This window comes from Tasmannia lanceolata, unplaced genomic scaffold, assembly GCF_043159265.1.
Source record: "Tasmannia lanceolata isolate RefF3 unplaced genomic scaffold, GAP_Taslan_0.1 ptg000003l, whole genome shotgun sequence".
Classification (NCBI taxonomy): domain Eukaryota; kingdom Viridiplantae; phylum Streptophyta; class Magnoliopsida; order Canellales; family Winteraceae; genus Tasmannia; species Tasmannia lanceolata.
In genome coordinates, this window is record NW_027518680.1 from 10,723,218 (window position 1) to 10,741,564 (window position 18,347).

General features: G+C 41.4%; 1 protein-coding gene across 1 annotated transcript; it reads left to right on the top strand.

Annotated features, from left to right (window-relative positions):
- The first annotated feature begins 1,804 nt into the window (after positions 1-1,804).
- Positions 1,805-9,343, top strand: LOC143850844 (squamosa promoter-binding-like protein 14). Its single transcript, XM_077360116.1, has 12 exons — positions 1,805-2,871; positions 2,979-3,267; positions 3,555-4,295; positions 4,903-5,096; positions 5,179-6,011; positions 6,131-6,205; positions 6,326-6,433; positions 6,529-6,646; positions 6,867-7,002; positions 7,093-7,237; positions 7,359-7,961; positions 8,277-9,343. The coding sequence occupies exons 3-12, from the start codon at positions 3,691-3,693 to the stop codon at positions 8,679-8,681; spliced, it is 3,222 nt and encodes a 1,073-aa protein (XP_077216231.1). The 5' UTR covers positions 1,805-2,871; positions 2,979-3,267; positions 3,555-3,690; the 3' UTR covers positions 8,682-9,343.
- The last annotated feature ends 9,004 nt before the right edge of the window (positions 9,344-18,347 follow it).

The window sequence follows — 18,347 nt, forward strand, 5'->3', positions numbered from 1 at the left end:
ACACTGCCTAAAGCCCTGTTCATTTATTAGACACAATATTGTTTTTATTTTAAGATATAAATTCAGTATTGGCCTCAAAATCCAAAACTAACAATGATTAATGGGTTGATTAATCACTCTTTTTGGATTTTCATTGACTGATTTAAAACTATAGGGCAGGCACCGGGACACATCAATGTGTCTGTCATGCAAACCACGATTCCATGAGAAAATGAAAAAATATAAGGGCATTCCAGTAAATGAACAGGGCACTTATTTACTCTTGTTATTACCACGTGCACAGATAAGGTTATAAAGGATTTTCGCAAATGAAGTCTTCTACTCTGCTTTATTTGCAAAAACAGTCTCCTAGTTAGACAACTAGTAAATATTTATATTTTTTTGATGGGTAACTAGTAAATATTTAACCGAAGGGAAATGATATCGTCAGCACAGCCATGTTTTGATATTTTCACAAACTATCTTGTCTTTTAGTATTTAAAGAGCGGTAAAAAAGTTATTACATTTCCTAAGAAGCTCTCACAAGCCAATTAAAGAAGAAAGGACACTTGGGTTTGTGCAAATATAAAAATATGTTTGTGCTAATTACATTTCCCATCACTGAATTTTGCAAATAAGGTCGCCATCACTTATGACCAAAATGCCCATGAAAGATTTGTTTAGCTCATAAAAAGACCAAAGTATCCTTATATCTTAAAAGCCGAAAATTACTTTCTAAGACGACCAAACTATCTATGATAGTCAATGGTATGTTTTGAATCGAGTGTGGGAGTATCATTCCAATATATACTACCATTCCTGTCCCATACTATGCATGGGTGTAAAAAATGGGCCCTACGCCATCGAAACATTAGGCGTAATATGGCAGGCACCACCTTACACTTGGCATATCGTGGGACCCACACTAATCAAAAATATATTATTGAAAACCACGCGTATTTTGATCTTTTTATTAGGTAAATTTCATTATTTTACATATAAGGACATTTTGATCTCGGGAAATGATAAATGCGCCCGTTTTCATTACTAGGGACACCCAGCTATAGTGTATCTATGACTGCAGAGGAGGTAATGTACTTCACATTTGAAGGAATGAAGTGACCTGATTGCCACAGTGAGCTGCAGCTGAGTGTCCCGGCTGATGAAAATGGGCGCATTTATCATTTCCCTTGATATTTTATGAGTATAAAGCAATCCACCGTGGGTATTTTGGTCACAAATTGATGGCATGACCTGATTTGCAAAATTCAGTCGAATGTGATGACTTTATTTGCAGATTGTCACACAAGAATACTCTTTTTTCAAATAAAGCAACGTACAAGATTTCTTTTGCCAAAACCCCTATTTATAGAGGGCATTGATAGTGATGTTAGAAGTAAAGGTTATTTTCGTAATAATGAAAAGGGGCGCATATATCATTTTTTGTTTTGGATGGGCTGCATATATCATTTCCCCGAATTTACCATCACCCTAAATTAATTCAGTTATTTTGAATAGGAATGAGGTGGTGGGAGTCATTTGAGAAAGACAGAAGGGCATTTCCGTCATAAAAAGTCCAAAGCTTTTTTACCGAAGTCGTCTCTGTAAAAATAAAATAGGAGGGAAAGCAAGAAACAAGAGAGAAAAAGAGTGTTTGTTGGAAATTCCTTACTTTATAACCCCATGATATAATTGAAGGAGGGGTCCTCGTCCTACCCTCGATTCTTCCTTTGCTTTCTCCACTACTCTTCTGCATGGCCCACCATTACGAAAAAACCCAAACTTCCTCATAAAATTACCGTCTTACCAGATCCTTGCAGAGACAAGAGACACAGAAAAGGAGAGAGAGATAGAAAGAGAAAAAATAAGAAGAAAAAGTAGCAAAGCATCTGAAGAAGAAGAGGAAAACCGCCCAAACCCTAGAAATGAATACTACTCGCTAAACTTTCTTTGAATTCCCAAAATCTCCATAAGAGAGAGAGAGAGAGAGAGAGAGAGAGAGAGCCGCCCAAACCCTAGAAATGAATACTACTCGCTAAACTTTCTTTGAATTCCCAAAATCTCCATCAGAGAGAGAGAGAGAGAGAGAGAGAGAGAGAGAGAGCCGCCCAAACCCTAGAAATGAATACTACTCGCTAAACTTTCTTTGAATTCCCAAAATCTCCATCAGAGAGAGAGAGAGAGAGAGAAAATTTTCAGATATCTAGAAATGAATTTCACTCGCTAAACATTCTTCGAATTCCTCAAAATCTCCATCAGATAGAGAGAAGGTTTTTTTCAGATCTGTTCTCTCTGCTTCTTTTTCAGCTCTAGATTTGTCCGTATAGAATTTTAACGGAGATCGGATTCCCGATGGAGTCGAGATTCCCGTAGGTACTGATTTTGTTTGTTTAGAGCAAAAATACAGTTGAAGATTGAGAAATATCTTCCCGTAGGTCTTGATTTTGTTTGTTTAGGGCAAAAATACAGTTTAAAATCGAGAAATATCGAAATCCGGTGAGAATTTTGACGGATTCCGGCATCGGAAGCGGTAATGGAGTCGAGATTCCCGTAGGTCTTGATTTTGTGTGTTTAGAGCAAACATACAGTTGGAGATCGAGAAATATCTTACCGTAGGTCTTGATTTTGTTTGTTTAGAGCAAAAATACAGTCTAAGATCGAGAAATATCGAAATCCGGTGAGAATTTTGACGGATTCCGGCATCGGAAGCGGTAATGGAGTCGAGATTCCCGTAGGTCTTGATTTTGTGTGTTTAGAGCAAAAATACAGTTGAAGATCGAGAAATATCTTACCGTAGGTCTTGATTTTGTTTGTTTTGAGCAAAGATACAGTTTAAGATCGAGAAATATCGAAATCCGGTGAGAATTTTGACGGATTCCGGCATCGGAAGCGGTAATGGAGTCGAGATTCTCGTAGGTCTTGATTTTGTGTGTTTAGAGCAAACATACAGTTTGTGATCGAGAAATATCTTACCGTAGGTCTTGATTTTGTTTCTTTAGGGCAAAAATACAGTTGAAGATCGAGAAATTGCGAAATCCGGTGGAGAATTTTACGGATTCCGGCATCGGAGGGGAGATGGAGACGAGGTTTCCGTAATTACTGTTTTGTTTATTTGTTGTTCTCTTGATTTTATTTCGGTGACCAGATTTGAAGTGGTTCTTGAGTAGAATTTTGATGGATTCGTGGTTCCCTTGACTTGGTGGTTTTAATTTTTGTATTGAGAGATCGAGTGAGGAGGAAAGATTTTCCGGTAGAAAAGTATGGGGAGAAACCCTAGAAATCCGTAAGGTATGTGATTCTTTTATGTTTGATTAGAAAGTAAACTTGGAATGATTTGTCTTTTGCGTGAGCTTCTTTTTTTCATCTGTTTTTTCAATGAAACGGGGGATGAAAGAAAGAATCTGGAAATTTTAGGGTTTTCTTTCTTTCTGAAGGGCATAAAACATGGGCGAAAAACCGGGAATGGGGAAAGCAGAAATATTTTTGTTGATTTAAAAACTCTTTTTTTTTTGTAGATATGATTAGGTTGAAAATTTAGGCTTTTCTGATTTTCTTTTCCTCTTGTTCTCTTGTAGAATTTGGTTGTGGTCAGAGTCACAGAGGCAGTATTTTTAGGAGTTTGTCTGAATTAAGATTTGGGAGCAATTTGGGTTTTGTGTGAATTAAGATTTGTGAGAAATTGGAGTTTGTCTGAATTAAGATTTGTGAGCAATGGAAAGGGAGATCGGTGCTCAAGTTGCTCCACCAATTTTCCTTCACCAGCAACTTCCTAGGCGATTCTGTGAACCGCCTGTGATGACAAAGAAGCGCGATTTGTCATGGCAAAACCCTAATTTTCAGCACCAGCAACAGCTACAGTTCCAACATCAACAACTACTGTTGAAATCAGGGTTTCAAAACCCTAATTGGAACCCAAAGGTTTGGGACTGGGACAGCGTCATGTTTGTTGCGAAGCCCTCTGCTGAGTCTGATGTTCTCCGATTGGGAACCACAGAGGAGAAAAAGAAAGGGGAAGAAACCCTAAAGCCTTTGGTTTTGAGGAAGGAAAACCCTGGTGAAGATGGTGAGAATCTTACCTTGAAGCTTGGAGGAAGTGGGTATTTGGCTGATGAGCCGGCAGTGAGGGCGAGCAAGCGGGTTCGATCTGGATCCCCTGGTGGTGGCAACTATCCGATGTGTCAGGTGGATGATTGCAAGGGGAACCTGTCAAACGCGAAGGATTATCACCGTAGGCATAAGGTTTGTGAGCATCATAGCAAGACGGCCAAGGCGCTTGTTGGGAAGCAGATGCAGAGGTTCTGCCAACAATGTAGCAGGTAAACCATTTTTTTGACGTTTTTGAATGTCTATGGATCCGAGTTAAACTGGGTTTTTTTTCTGAATGGTTTAAACTGGGTTTTTGTAGGCATAAATTTGTTTCATTTTCTTTGTGGCTTAAGGATTGAAATCTTTGATCTCTTCTAGTATGTGAACACAGTTCAGTTTCATAGTGTCATGTCTAGGTTAGGTTGATTTGTCTTTGGTCTTTAAATTTTTCAGATTGGAATTGGAGTGGGCTATGCTGAATGAAACTGGGTTTTAGTAGGCATAAAGGCATAAACTTGTTTCTTTTTGTTTGTGGTCTCAGGATTGAAATCTTTGATCTCTTCTAGTATGTGAGTCACAGTTCAGTTTCATAGTGTCATGTCTAGGTTAGATTGATTTGACTATCCTCTTAAAGATTTTCAGATTGGAATTGAAGTGGGTTATGCTGAAAACCAATTTATTGATTGGAATGCAGATTTCAACTTTCCTTCTTTTTTCTGTATAGTGGTTATGGCTTTTGTATTGAAAAATGAGTGAGGTTTTCTTTTTTACCAGTTTTGATTTGGGTGGAAATTGTATATTTGGATCTGGCTCTTGTTCATTTTTTTAATTTCGCAGATTTCACCCACTTTCCGAATTTGACGAGGGGAAGAGAAGCTGTAGACGAAGGCTTGCCGGGCATAACCGTCGAAGGAGGAAGACTCAACCTGAGGATGCTTCCTCCCGGCTGTTACTCCAGGGAAACCAGGAAAATTCTGGTTGTGGAAATTTGGATATTGTCAATCTGTTAACTCTTTTAGCACGTCTGCAGGGTGAGAGTTTGCTAAATGCATTTACATTTTATCAACATTATCATCTGCACATTTCATTTCATCAGTTATAATCCATTTTCAGGGAATGATGTGGATAAAGATACTAATGGCCCATTGATACCTGATAGAGAGCGGCTCATCCAGATTCTTAGCAAGATAAACTCATTACCTGTTTCTGCAAACTCCTCTGCAAAGTTACCTGTACCGGGAAGATTTGATCTAAACATTGCGCACCCTCTGCAAGCTTCTTCGGAAAAGCCATCCAAAATGGACAGAAGCCCATCTGTTCCATCGACGGCGGACTTGCTTGCTATTTTTTCCGCTGCATTTGCCGCATGCTCGCCCGATGCCCTTGCAATTCTTTCTCAAGGAAGCAGTGATAGTAGTGGCGATGACAAAACTAAGATTAATTGCCTAGACCAAGCAGATGCTTTCAATTTGCAGAAGAAACCAACTCCAGCCTTTCCTCCAGCTAGGGCAGAGAGAAGTGTAGAAGTTTTGGAGTGCCCTGTTCAAGAGGGTAGGTCGAATTTGCCGCTGCACTTGTTTAGTTCTTCGCCTGAGGATGACACTCACCTACAATTGGGATCATCCAGGAAGTACTTCTCGTCGGATAGTAGTAATCCTATGGAAGAGAGGTCATCTCCTTCATCGTCTCCTCCTGTTGTTCAGAAATTGTTTCCTCTAAATTCTGCGACGGAAATTTCAAAACATGACAGGATTTCGATCTGTGGCGAAGATAATGTGACAGTTGAGACTAGTACGAGTCCTGGTTGGATCTCACGTATGGATCTCTTTAAAGGCTCAAATGGAAGGGCTGAGAGTGGTGTAGTTTCAAATCTACGATACCAAGCAGGCTATACTTCTTCATCTGGCTCAGATCACTCACCTTCTAGTTCAAATTCTGATGCCCAGGTAATTCTTTCTTGTTATCTTGATCGAGCTTAATATACTGTTACTTTTTATCATAGGCATTTGACTCTTAGTGCTGTTATTGTTGGAATTGAAGCATGAATGCATTGTGTCCTATGCAGGACCGAACTGGACGAATCATTTTCAAACTTTTTGACAAGGATCCTAGTAATTTTCCGGGGACACTCCGAACTCAGGTCAGGCCTGTTGGGAAGGACATGATATTGTCCGATCAGCGAGAAATATTGAATGCACTTGTTTATATAGTAATGCTGATAATCTGAAAAGCTTGATAATGTGATTAATTTCCATTTCAGATTTTGAACTGGCTTTCTAATAGTCCCTCAGAAATGGAGAGCTACATTAGGCCGGGTTGTGTTGTTCTCTCAATTTATCTGTCTATGCCTTCTTTTGCCTGGGAAGAAGTGAGTGCAACTTTAAAAACAAAAAAAAACAGAGAAGTGGATCTGTACTCTTGTAGTCTTGTTTAATTGATAGTAGGTTCTCTGTTTCTTTGCAGCTCCAAGAAGGGCTTCTTGAGCGTGTCAGTTCCCTAGTTCAGGATTCTGATTCGGATTTCTGGAGAGTTGGCAGGTTCTTGGTTCAAACTGATAAGCAACTAGCTTCGCATAAAGATGGTCAGTATTGATTAGGCATCATACCTTCATTCTCGTTTATTCTTTCAGCAAGAAGCTTAACATGACTCTTTTTATCTTTTATTTTTTGAAATTTCGCTATTGTGGTGCTAAACCTGGTTCTCTAATTGTGCAACAACTAACAACAATTGATAATGGTCTTCTTAAATGAATTCTTGAAAACAGAACTTCTCTGATGGTATGGTCTAAAATTGAATGCCAGGTAGGATACGTCTGTGCAAATCCTGGGGATCATGGCGTTCCCCTGAACTAATCTCCGTGTCTCCTCTAGCAGTCGTGGGTGGGGAGGAGACTGCTCTTGTTTTGAGAGGTCGAAATTTGAGCATTCCTTGTACCAAGTAAGTGGAGCAAAATCTTTCTGTGAAGACCCATAGCAAGGATAAATGTTATGCTTCTTAAATATAAGCTAAACTTTGAACTGTATGTAGGATTCATTGCACCTTTATGGGGGGTTACATGTCGAAAGAAGTTGCAGTAGCATCTTATTCAGGTACCATATATGATGACTCGAGCTCAGAGAGTTTTCATTTCACCGGTGGAGCTCCCAATGTTTTGGGTCGCTGTTTCATTGAGGTAATTCAAGCAGGATTCATTGATAACATGGGGAATGATATTGTTCAATCAATTGATTTATTGTTAATAAATCCATTAGTTACTGTTGCTCAAGTTTATTGTTAAAAATGCGTGCGAGCAGGTGGAGAATGGTTTCAAAGGCAACAGCTTTCCTCTTATAATTGCAGATGCTTCCATCTGTAGAGAACTGAGAATCCTTGAATCCGAATTAGAGGAAGAGGCTAGAATGGTGGATGTCTTTTCAGAAGACCAAAATCAGGACTTTGTGCGGCCAAGGTCGAGGGAGGATGTTTTGCACTTCTTAAATGAACTTGGATGGCTTTTCCAAAGAAAGTGCATCCGGTCTAGTCTTGCTGGTGCCGATTTCTCTCTTACTCGGTTCAAATTTCTCTTCACATTTTCGGTTGAAAGGGATTGGGTTGCTCTTGTTAAAACACTACTAGACATACTTGTCGAAAGGAGCTCCGGAAGTAATGGGTTATCCAGCGAATCATTGGAAACATTGTCGGAAGTCCACCTCTTGAACAGGGCAGTAAAGCGAAAGTGCAGGAAAATGATTGATTTACTTCTCCATTATTCTGTAAGCTGCAATATTAGTGCTTCAAAGAAGTACCTTTTCCCCCCAAATCTAACTGGGCCAGGCGGGGTCACACCTCTACATTTAGCTGCTTGTACAGAAAATTCGGAGGAGATGGTTGATGCGTTGACAAATGATCCACAAGAGGTAAGCTACAAAACTTACCAAATTTCAGTCTATTGATTTTTTATGACCCATAAATTCTCCTAACACGTAGAACTCTTCCTCTTTCTACTGAAACTATTTGATGTGGCTCATTTTTGCTTATTAATTTCTCTTTATTTCCACTGCCATGGCCTTGATCTTGTGGTTCCCAAGTGCCTCGAGTTCTTTTCATAGTGAACTTCAGTCCTTTTACCTGTGGAATCTATATAATTTGGACACTATTTCGACTGGTTTTGCATCCATCGGATTTATTATTATTATTTTTTTTTAAATTTTTTCTGCTGAAATTGTTTGTAGATTGGGTTGAACTGCTGGAGTTCTCTATTGGATGAAAATGGGCTGTCTTCATACATGTACGCGTCCGTGAGGCACAACCATTCTTACAACAGACTAGTGGCTAGGAAGCTTTCAGACAGGAGAAACAATCAACTGTCTATAACAGTTTCAAGTGATGAGATCTTGGTAAAAGCAAAAGAGGGTAAAAAGAATTCTCAACCCTTAGCTTGTGCCCGGTGTGTTGCAATGACGAGGTGTTCAAAGAGAATTCCTGGTGCACAAGGGCTTCTTTACCGCCCCTATCTCCGCCCCATGCTCACAATTGCTGCTGTCTGTGTTTGTGTGTGTTTATTCCTCCGAGGCCTTCCGGATCTTGGTTCCATTGCCCCCTTCAAATGGGAGAATGTGGATTATGGCTGGTGTTAGTCTGAAGAAAAGATAGATCGAGGAAAAGAAGAAGAAGAAGCCCATGCCCATAATCTCTATAATGGTCGATTTGGTTCAGATGTGCTGTAGCCTTACTCAGTAAGAAAAAGTCACATATCCTGAGATGGGCTGGTTTTGGTTTGTGAATTTAAGTTATAAAAGCTGATGTTTTCGCGAATTTGTGCCGGAGGATATATTCTTTGGGCGGGCTATGCTAAGAAGAATGGCATCATCTGAGAGGAAAAGTGCAGGACACTGAAAATCTTTGGAGAGAGAAGCCCAAGAAAACAAATGAATTCGGTGAAACAAGAGAAGTGGAAGGAAAAACAAGTAGAAGTGCAACATGGAAGGCGAAAAGGAGAACCAAATCAAATGTGGGTAAAATACTCAAAAACCAAGATTCAATACACCCTGAGAAAAAAAAAAAAAAAAAAAAAAAAAGGGGTGTCGAAAGCCTAAGCATGCTTACTATTTCTTTTTTCTAGTGGGTTTTAGTAGTTATAATTTCTCTTTGCATCCACGGTTATTTGTTTTCATGGAGATTGGAGGAACTGACAGTTGATTTTTATCGCTGTAAAACCCAGAATAGGCGGTTAAAAACTTTATATTTTTACACGTATGAAATATTTTAATAAAGTTTCATATTTGGGTGATTACTAAAATGCCCCGAAACTCAGCTTGCAGGTAACGCTAGAGTGGGCTTCCTTTTCACTATCGTTTTTCTCGCTAGTGGTGGCTGCTTTTCTTCGTCGTGTTTGACGGTGGGCGGGCCCCATCGTTTGCTTTGTCCATCTGGAACCCACCTCCTTCCAACCTTTCCCACTTTTTAAACCAGAAAGTGGGGCCCGCGATTTTTTCCTTCCATTTGTGCGATGATATTTTCACCCCTGCATTACGCATGCACCCCCTTTATGATTTGATTTGATGTCAAAAAGTGTTAAAAGTTACTTCAAATCACGTTACAAGGGAAACGCATGCGTAATGCGGGGGAGTGAAAATATCATCTCCCTTTTCTTTTTGTAAGTTATGGATGGCGATTTCCGTTATGTGATCAGTGCTTGCGTCATGTCCTTGTCTCTCCCACTTGGAATATGGATGGATATTTTTTCTAAGTAAATAAAAAAAACCTTTCAATTTGTTCGAGGAAGAAGTCTTTTGCTATTTTATGGGATACTAGAAGCTCATTTGACACTCAAAATTCTGATAGAAAATCTTAATCGGCTCGGCAAGATTCGGTTGGGTGAGGTGACGCGGTTGAGTACTTGGTTGATACGGTCATAACTCGGGAGAGTCAAGAAGTTTTTATTAGTTATGTAGACTTGAGAGTAGGGCTGCAACTCGGGTCGGGCGGGTCGGGTTTTGGAGAACCCAACCCTACCCGAGAAATATCTCGGGTCGGGTCGGGTTTTTTTTCGGAAAACCCATGATTCCCAAACCCAGCCTTAGCCATGATAAATCTTGGGTCGGTTCGGGTCGGGTCGGGTTTTTTCACATTGACGCAAATTTTTAAGGAAAATTCTTGTTTGGCAAGGCAACTCAACTCATAGAAGCAGAAATTACACTCACATTACACTTGAATCAAACAATGATGTAATTACACTCATATCACACTTGAATCAAACAATGTTGTAATTACAATCAAACAATGCTGAATCAAACACTTGAATCAACTCAACTCATAGAAGCAGAAATTACACTCACATACAGTAACAGTGGGTGCGTGAGTTTTCACTTTTAACTTTGGGATAATTATATTTACACCCCCTCTAGTTTCTGACACATCCACTTCCACCCCTATAGTTTAAAACGTGACAAATACACCCCTGTAGTTTCAATTTGTTTAAGGTTTGCCCCCTCAGCTGAAGGTTCGTCCATAGATTGAAGGGTTAGGATGATCCGATGGAGCTGCTTTTTTGGGCACACCATATCTATGTCAGGGCCTATCAAATGAACGCTTTGGATCATCCAAATAATGTGGGCCCCTACTCGAATCCAAACACTACAAAAAAATCATCCAAATAATGTGGGCCCACATTGTTTGGATGATCCAAAGCGTTCATTTGATGGGTCCTGACATAGTTAGGGTGTGCCAAAAAAATCAGCTCCATCGGATCATCCTAACCCTTCAATCTATGGACAAACCTTCAGCTGAGGGGGCTTACCTTAAACAAATTGAAACTACAAGGGTGTATTTGTCACGTTTTAAACTATAGGGGTGGAAGTGGATGTGTCAGAAACTAGAGGGGGTGTAAATGTAATTATCCCTTTAACTTTCAACTAACAATAGAAAAAAATGTACATACTATAACTTATGTAACTCGGGTCGGGTCGGGTCGGGCCCCTTCAAACCCGGCTCGACCCGAGATTCATGCGGGCTTTTGAATGCTGAACCCGGCTCGACCCGAAACCCATGAAACCTGAACCCGACCCAGGCTATTTTCGGATTGGGTCGATGCGGGTCGGGTTTTACCCGGCTCGAGTTGCAGCCCTACTTGAGAGAGCCCGTTATGACACGGGGGAGTTTTAAAACTATGCATTTGAGGCATAATCCAAGCCCCACTCACTGGCATTAAGGTGATCGATTTGGTCCTTAATATGCTCCAAATCTCTACAAAATAAAGTGATTTGGTCATTATTATGCTCCAAATCTAGCCACACACACAGAGAGGTGGAGGGGGGCCTAGGTTCTATGTGGATAATTTTGTAAGTCAATAAAAAACCTTTCAATTTGTTCGAGGAAGAACTCTTTTGCTATTTTATGGGATACTAGAAGCTCATTTGACACTCTCAAAATTCTGATAGAAAATCTTAATGGGCTCGGCAAGATTCGGTTGGGTACTCGGGTGAAGCGGTTGAGTACTTGGTTGACACGGTCATAACTTGGGAGAGTCAAAGAAGTTTTTATTAGTTATGTCGACCGGAGAGAGTCCGTGATGACCTGGGGGAGTTTTAACACTATGCGTTGAGGCATAATCCAAGCGCCACTCACTGGCACTAAGGTGATCGATTTGGTCCTTATTATGCTCCAAATCACTAAAAAATAAAGTTATTTGGTCCTTAATAACTTAATATGCTCCAAATTTCTAAAAAATGCAGTGTTAATTCTCCCTCAATATTCACGAGTTTATTTTAATTTAATATATATTTTTATTCATTAGGTAGGTTGGGCTTTACGTTCTAATCATTAATGAAGTTTGAGCTTGTTTTTATGATATTATACTTGCGTTTTTGTACAAACAATTTAAGTCGGTGGTCTCTTTAATGTTTAGGTGTTGGGTTTGTATTATTTATTCATAAGTTGTTGTCTATATGATTCATTTTGGGGGTACGAAGAGATATTAAAATCAGGTCTCCTGATGAGTGCGCATGTTTAAATTCGTTAGCTGTCAAATACAGTGGTGGGGCCCAATTCCTAACTCACTACTTAATTCATCCACTATTATTTCTTGCAATGAATGTGCAATGTATTAAACTTAGGTGTCTTATTGAACTAACTTAGGCATCTAATCGGAAGATGCTAAAAGGGTCACCTTTTACACTCGTTGTCATAGCACATTTGTTATAGGGATGGAGAGCATAGGTCCGGTAAAATGCTATTGAGATCAGCTTGAAGGTTTTTTTTTTGTACTACTGATTTGGGTAATGGTAGATGCAAGACCATGTTTTCATAATGTGGCCAACTCAACTTGTTTTATGCTTTTGAATTGGTTAGGGAACGGTAGTATCCTTTCACATCTGGTTAAACAATATAAGATAAAAACGAGTTCATCTTGTTTTCAGAACGAGCTAGTCTCAATCCTTACAGCCCCACCATTCTCCCCATGGAAATCCCGGAAATTCTCTTTTACCATATTTGGAGCAGGAAAAATCTTATGAGATCAGATGTTTTAGGTGTGTTTTCAGCACTTTAAAATAGTTAAGAATTTAATAAATGAAATTATCGTTGAAGGTTAGAAATTTAGGCATTCACCAAATCAATTGTAGGCGTAGTTTTAAATTTCAACCGAAATCCGAAATTTTGGGTTTCGGTCGGTACAGACACCGAAACAGCACAAACCCGAAACGGTATTTTATTTCGTCTGAAATTTCGAGTCGAAATTTTTTGAAATATTTCACCCAAAAACCAGTTTTTATTTATTTATTAATTTAATATGTTACCGACCGAAATTACCAAAATTTCAATTTCTGTCGGAAATTTGGTATTGAATAAAATAATGTTTCGTTTCGCCGGATTTGGACCGAAATTTTCTGGTTTCGGTGAGGCCCGAAACAAGTACCGAAACTGAAATTTTAAACCATGATTGTAGGGAACTCCACTTCCTCAATGGGTCCCATCCTGATTTCTTCAATGCCATGCTGTATTACAGTTCAACGAAGTGTACCAAAACTATGCAATTATATCGTCCTTGCATGAAAGATAATAAAAAGGAGTGCGGATATCATTTCCCAATTCCTATTTTAAATCAAAGACAAAATGAGGTTATTTTAGTCATTTCGTCTCGTTGACGTCTGACTCAAATGAATGGTATTCCTCTCTGTAAAGGAACGTACGGCAGTGGGGATACCTAACACGTGGCGCGAAGCGTACTTGTACTAACGTATTCCAAGCATCTGATGTATTGGGTGTGAGCTGGCATGTGCGAGATCACGAGGTGTTTGGGCCCACAATTTTGTCCTTTTCTAAAAGAGATTCGCATACCGGGGCCCACACAGAACAATAGAGCTCCAAAACGCATAAAGCAAAACGCCAACTTGCCCTACGGAGAGAGTTGTACGATGCACTAACGTGCGCTTGGTGCGCGAGGTGGGGTTTCATCCCCCTAGCGCACTGGCATGATAACGAACCTTCGCTTTTGCCAACTTGGCTGCTCATATTATCACTACATATTTGGATAATTGCACTAACTTATCTTGTTCTTTATTATTTAAGACCATAGTTTGGGAAAGGGGAATGATGCCGTAAATAAAATCTAACTGGGTCCTACCGAAATACCCCAAAACTAGTGGTTATTTAGTTGTTGGGAGCTAGCGTATACATGAAACTTATTTAACTTACCAAAATACCCCAAAACTAGCCTTTTATAGATACCAGGGTATTTGTGTAGACGACATTCAACTTACAAAAATACCTCCAAACTAATCGTTTTCTAGATTTTGGAAGGGTTAATTTGGTAAAAAGTATTTAACTCACGAAAATACCCCTAAAACTTGTCGTTTTCTATTTTGTTGAGGGTATTTTCAGTAAAAATATTAAAAAAATTAAAAATAGTGTGTCGTGCCTTGCCAGCCCATCATGGGCCGCAGACCAGATTATTATTGGGCCGTGCCTCACACGGCCCATCACTATAGCACACGGAGCATGCACAGCCCACGTGCCTGGCCGGGCTGCCCTCCCGGCCCAATTGTCACTTTGTTATTAGAGTATGGTGAATAGGGGTGGCAAAATTGGCCGAACCGAACCGGAACCGAGCCGACACCGAACCGAAAATTCAGTTTTGGTTTGGTTAAACCAAACCGATTCAAATTTCGGTTTGGTTTGGTTTGGGGATCAAACCGAACAGAAACCGAATATCTCCAATAATTATTAGTAAGGGGTGGTAAAATTGGCAGAACCGAACCGAAACCGAACCGAAGATTCGATTTTGGTTCGGTTTCGGTTTGGTAAAACCAAACCAATTCAAATTTCGGTTCGGTTCGGTTCGGTTTGAGGGTCAAACCGAACCGAAACCGAACCATTGCCACCCCTAATGGTGAAGATAAACAGACCAAAGAACAAAAGAAAAAGAAAATAACGAAGCATGAAACTCACTTCATGATGTTATATTCTTGTGTTTTACAAATGGGATATGATTTTTTCGAAACCACTTTGGGATCATGCGCCCCCATTGTCCCTTGAAATGTGGGCAGAATATAATGCTTTTTGACGTCAAATCACGTGAAAAGGGGGGCGCATAATCCTACATGGGGGGGAAAAAATCACCTTACAAACATTACCCTGTGTAAAGGTCTTAGGTATAGATTTTAGAAACCAACCCTCACGAGGAAGGAAGACACCTCACGTACGGGTCAGAAATCTATGTTGTCTCTTTCAGTTTGAATTGGCAGTTTCCTCTCTTTTTTCCAATGGTTAGAAACCAACCCTCAGGAGGAAGGAAGATTCCTCACGGGTCTGAAATTCCATTAATTAATTCTATGCTCGTTCCTCAGAAGTCAGCAAATCAATAAAAATGAGGAAAATAAGTCTTGGTCACCCCCGCGTTATTAGTCACTCATGGCTACTTGTCGCTATTTGTGACTTTTACTTATCGCAAAGACTTGAAGTCATATACGGCTTGGAGGATGCTAGCGCCACTCACTTAGATTGAGAAAAATGTGTTCATGGTTCGATTGTGGCGGGCCTTGCCAAGAAATTCTTGTGTCCCCATTGCACGAAGGTATTAACATGCAAATGTGTCATTTTTTATCTGCTTCAGCTGTTATGGCTAACAACAGCATTAGCATCTTCAATAGCGAAACCTGGGTGCCAAGATAAATGCCAACATCACCATTCCCTACCCTTTTGGCATTAGAGATCCCAACTGTTTTGATGGGGTATAAAAACAGCAACCTGTAACAGGTCGACACCTGTCCAGGGGTATTATTGTAATTACCTCAGAGTAGGTAAACTCAAACCTATGGCAGGTTAACACCTGTCCTGGAGTAGGTGAGCTCAAACCTATAGCAGGCCGCCACCTGTCCAGGTGTGGGTAATCCCACGTCACCAATTTTCCCCTATAAAAAGGGATTCAATGTTCAAACCAATGGGTAATGCAATACCTTCTCTTCTCCCACTCTTAAAACTAGCTCTGCACTCTTGCACATACTGACTTGAGTGTCGAAAGGCCTGCCCGGAGTAACACCCCAGGTTGGTCTTCTGACTCGTTTGCTCTTTGCGCAGGACTAAACTCCTTAGCTCCCTCACTTCAGTTCCTCGGGCCTTCCAGCTCAGCTCTGACGTCACTGCCGTACCTGTTACCAATTTTAGGTCTAACAGATTGGCGCCATCCGTGGGACCTCGAACTAAAAGCTGTTCAGATCCCCTATAAACAAAATGGCAGGACGGAAGACTGCCCGAGTACCAACTGCACGGACTGCCCGCGCAGTGCTACCTCGCAGGACCCAGAGTGAGCGAATCGCCTCACAGGTGGTGGCTACCTCTGCCACAGCCGAGCAGAGCCCCGCTCGCTCGGACATCTCAATCCTACGCCTACTTCGGATCAAGTGCAAGCTCTCTTTCAACAGATGACTGCTCTTGTTGATCAGTACCAGCAGCTGATCAAAGCGCCTCCCCAACATCCTCTAGAAGCTCCACTACCTGTACAGGAAAGGTCGCGCGCTCACAGGGAAGAGTCAGTGCACCGCGATGAAGACCGGACTAACCACTCCACGAGACAAGTTCAACACTCCAGAGTCAGGCATGCTCACACAGAACCTCACCGCCGTCGGAGATCGCGGTCCCGCCCTGCACGAAAGCATCGAGCCCAGGAAGACCGCGCGCCACAGGAAAAACTCCGGCCTCATCGCAGGAGTCCGGAAAGCCAGTTCGGCTCCGCGGTGAGCCAATCGGTGGAGAGAAGCAGGTCACTGGACCGACCAGACCGTAGAGCTGACCCGATGCTATGGAGGATGGAAGAAATGGACCACCGCATAGAAGAGCTGGCAAAAGATCATAGCCGGCCTGCTCCTCGAGCGTTCTCAAGCAGGACGCCCTTTACCGGCGATGTCATGAGCGCCCCAGTGCCAAGGGGATTTAAAATGCCAACTGTCCCGCAATATGACGGGACCTCTGACCCTGTGGACCATCTGGAGACGTTCAGAACGATGATGCTCCTCCACGGCGCGTCCGACGGCTTCATTTGCAGAGCATTCCCGACCACACTAACCGGTGCGGCCCGGGACTGGTACTCCATGTGGACCCCGATCCGGGACGGGCGTGAGGGGACGTGCCCCCACGACGAGTCTCTCTAGACCGTCCACGTGAAGGAGAGCCCCACCAAGGAACTCTCGAAAGAGTGCCCCTCACAGCATGAGCGGCGATGTAAAGTGAGATACCTCTCGATTCGGGGACTAGCCCAGATTCGAGGCGTACCTTAAACAAAGAAGAGTCGCCATCCAAGGAAGTGGGCCCTGGATCCCATGCTGTGCTCTGTTGCAACGGATAACCAGAGATATAAAATAGGGTTCGTGCCTGATGACGAATGGGGAAGGGATTAGGCGCCCCCAATTCGCCCAAGTGCTAGCACCTGGTCTCTTATGCCATTTATTATTAATTTTGAAGAGTTTTGGGCGAAAATCATGCGAAATGAGAACGAATATCTCCGAGATAACGTCTAGCTAATCATGCATGTCTCGGAGATGAATAAGAAGCACACACAAAAGAAATGAAAGATATGTCGCCTAAGAATAGCTAGGTTATGAGTGACATGCCTAATTGGTGTCTAAGTTCTGGTGGACAAGCACATGCATGTTACAGCTAAAGGTATAGGATCTGTACATAAAAATAAGAAAACACAGCAAAACACACAACACAACACGACTCGACACACGACCCGACACGACAAACCCTAGACTCTAATGCAATACTTGACTCGGACCAGGATGGCCATCCATCCTAGCTGCACTACGTATCCCGGCCTCGGGAAGAATCAGAGCCAACGTAGTTCGGTACCCTATTCTAAACTACGATGCCTAAAACTCTAGGACCGCTATCCTAGACTCGATCCACTAGACTCGACTGATGTTTAAAGTTTTTTGTGCGATTGCTTAAATTCAAGTGGATTGTAATTTTTAGGACTCTATATGCCCTAACTAATGCAAGTTGATTAGCCTTAAGCTAATGCAGGTGGGCCCTATATCCTATGTGTATCTAGGCTGTGCATTCTAAGGAAAACCATGGGTTGACTATATGCTTCCTAGTCTAGCCATCGGTTCGACTAAATGTCTAACCGATCGACTTGAGGCCTCATAACTCTAGGGACACTCACACGACAGGACACACCATATCAATACAAATCAGGACCGACTCCTAACTCTAAAACACCCTAAATATCTAGGACAGACTCCTAACTCTAGGGGAAGATCTTTTTTGAAAAGGTTTTGAAGTTTTTTTGTATTTTTTTGGAATATTTGAAATGTTTATTTTTAAAGGTTTGGCTGGACCTGGGATGTGGACCCCAAGCTGCACTACGTACCCTGTTGAAAGGGATCAAGCCAACGTAGTTCGGACCAGAATTCCTAACTACTCTGCACATGACTCAAGATTTTTTGAAATTTTGATTTTTAAAATGTTTTTGGATTTTGAATTGTTTTTGAGATGTTTTTGAATTTTCAAGTGTTTTTTGGAATGTTTTTGTTGTTTTCAAGTGTTTTTGAAATGTTTTTATTGTTTTTTGACACCAGAGAATAAAATCCTATCATCATAAGGGTAGGGAGACTTCTGGAATCCCGCAAAGGTTGGACATCATCCTATACTTTGCGGGGGAACGAACAGGAAAATAACTCGCCAAGGGTTGGACAGCATCCTATACCTTGCAGGAGCGGGTAAAGATCACAACTTGATGGGAGGATGGACAGAATCCTAACCCCTATGATGACAGGAAAAATTCCTGGACTGACTGAAGGACTGAC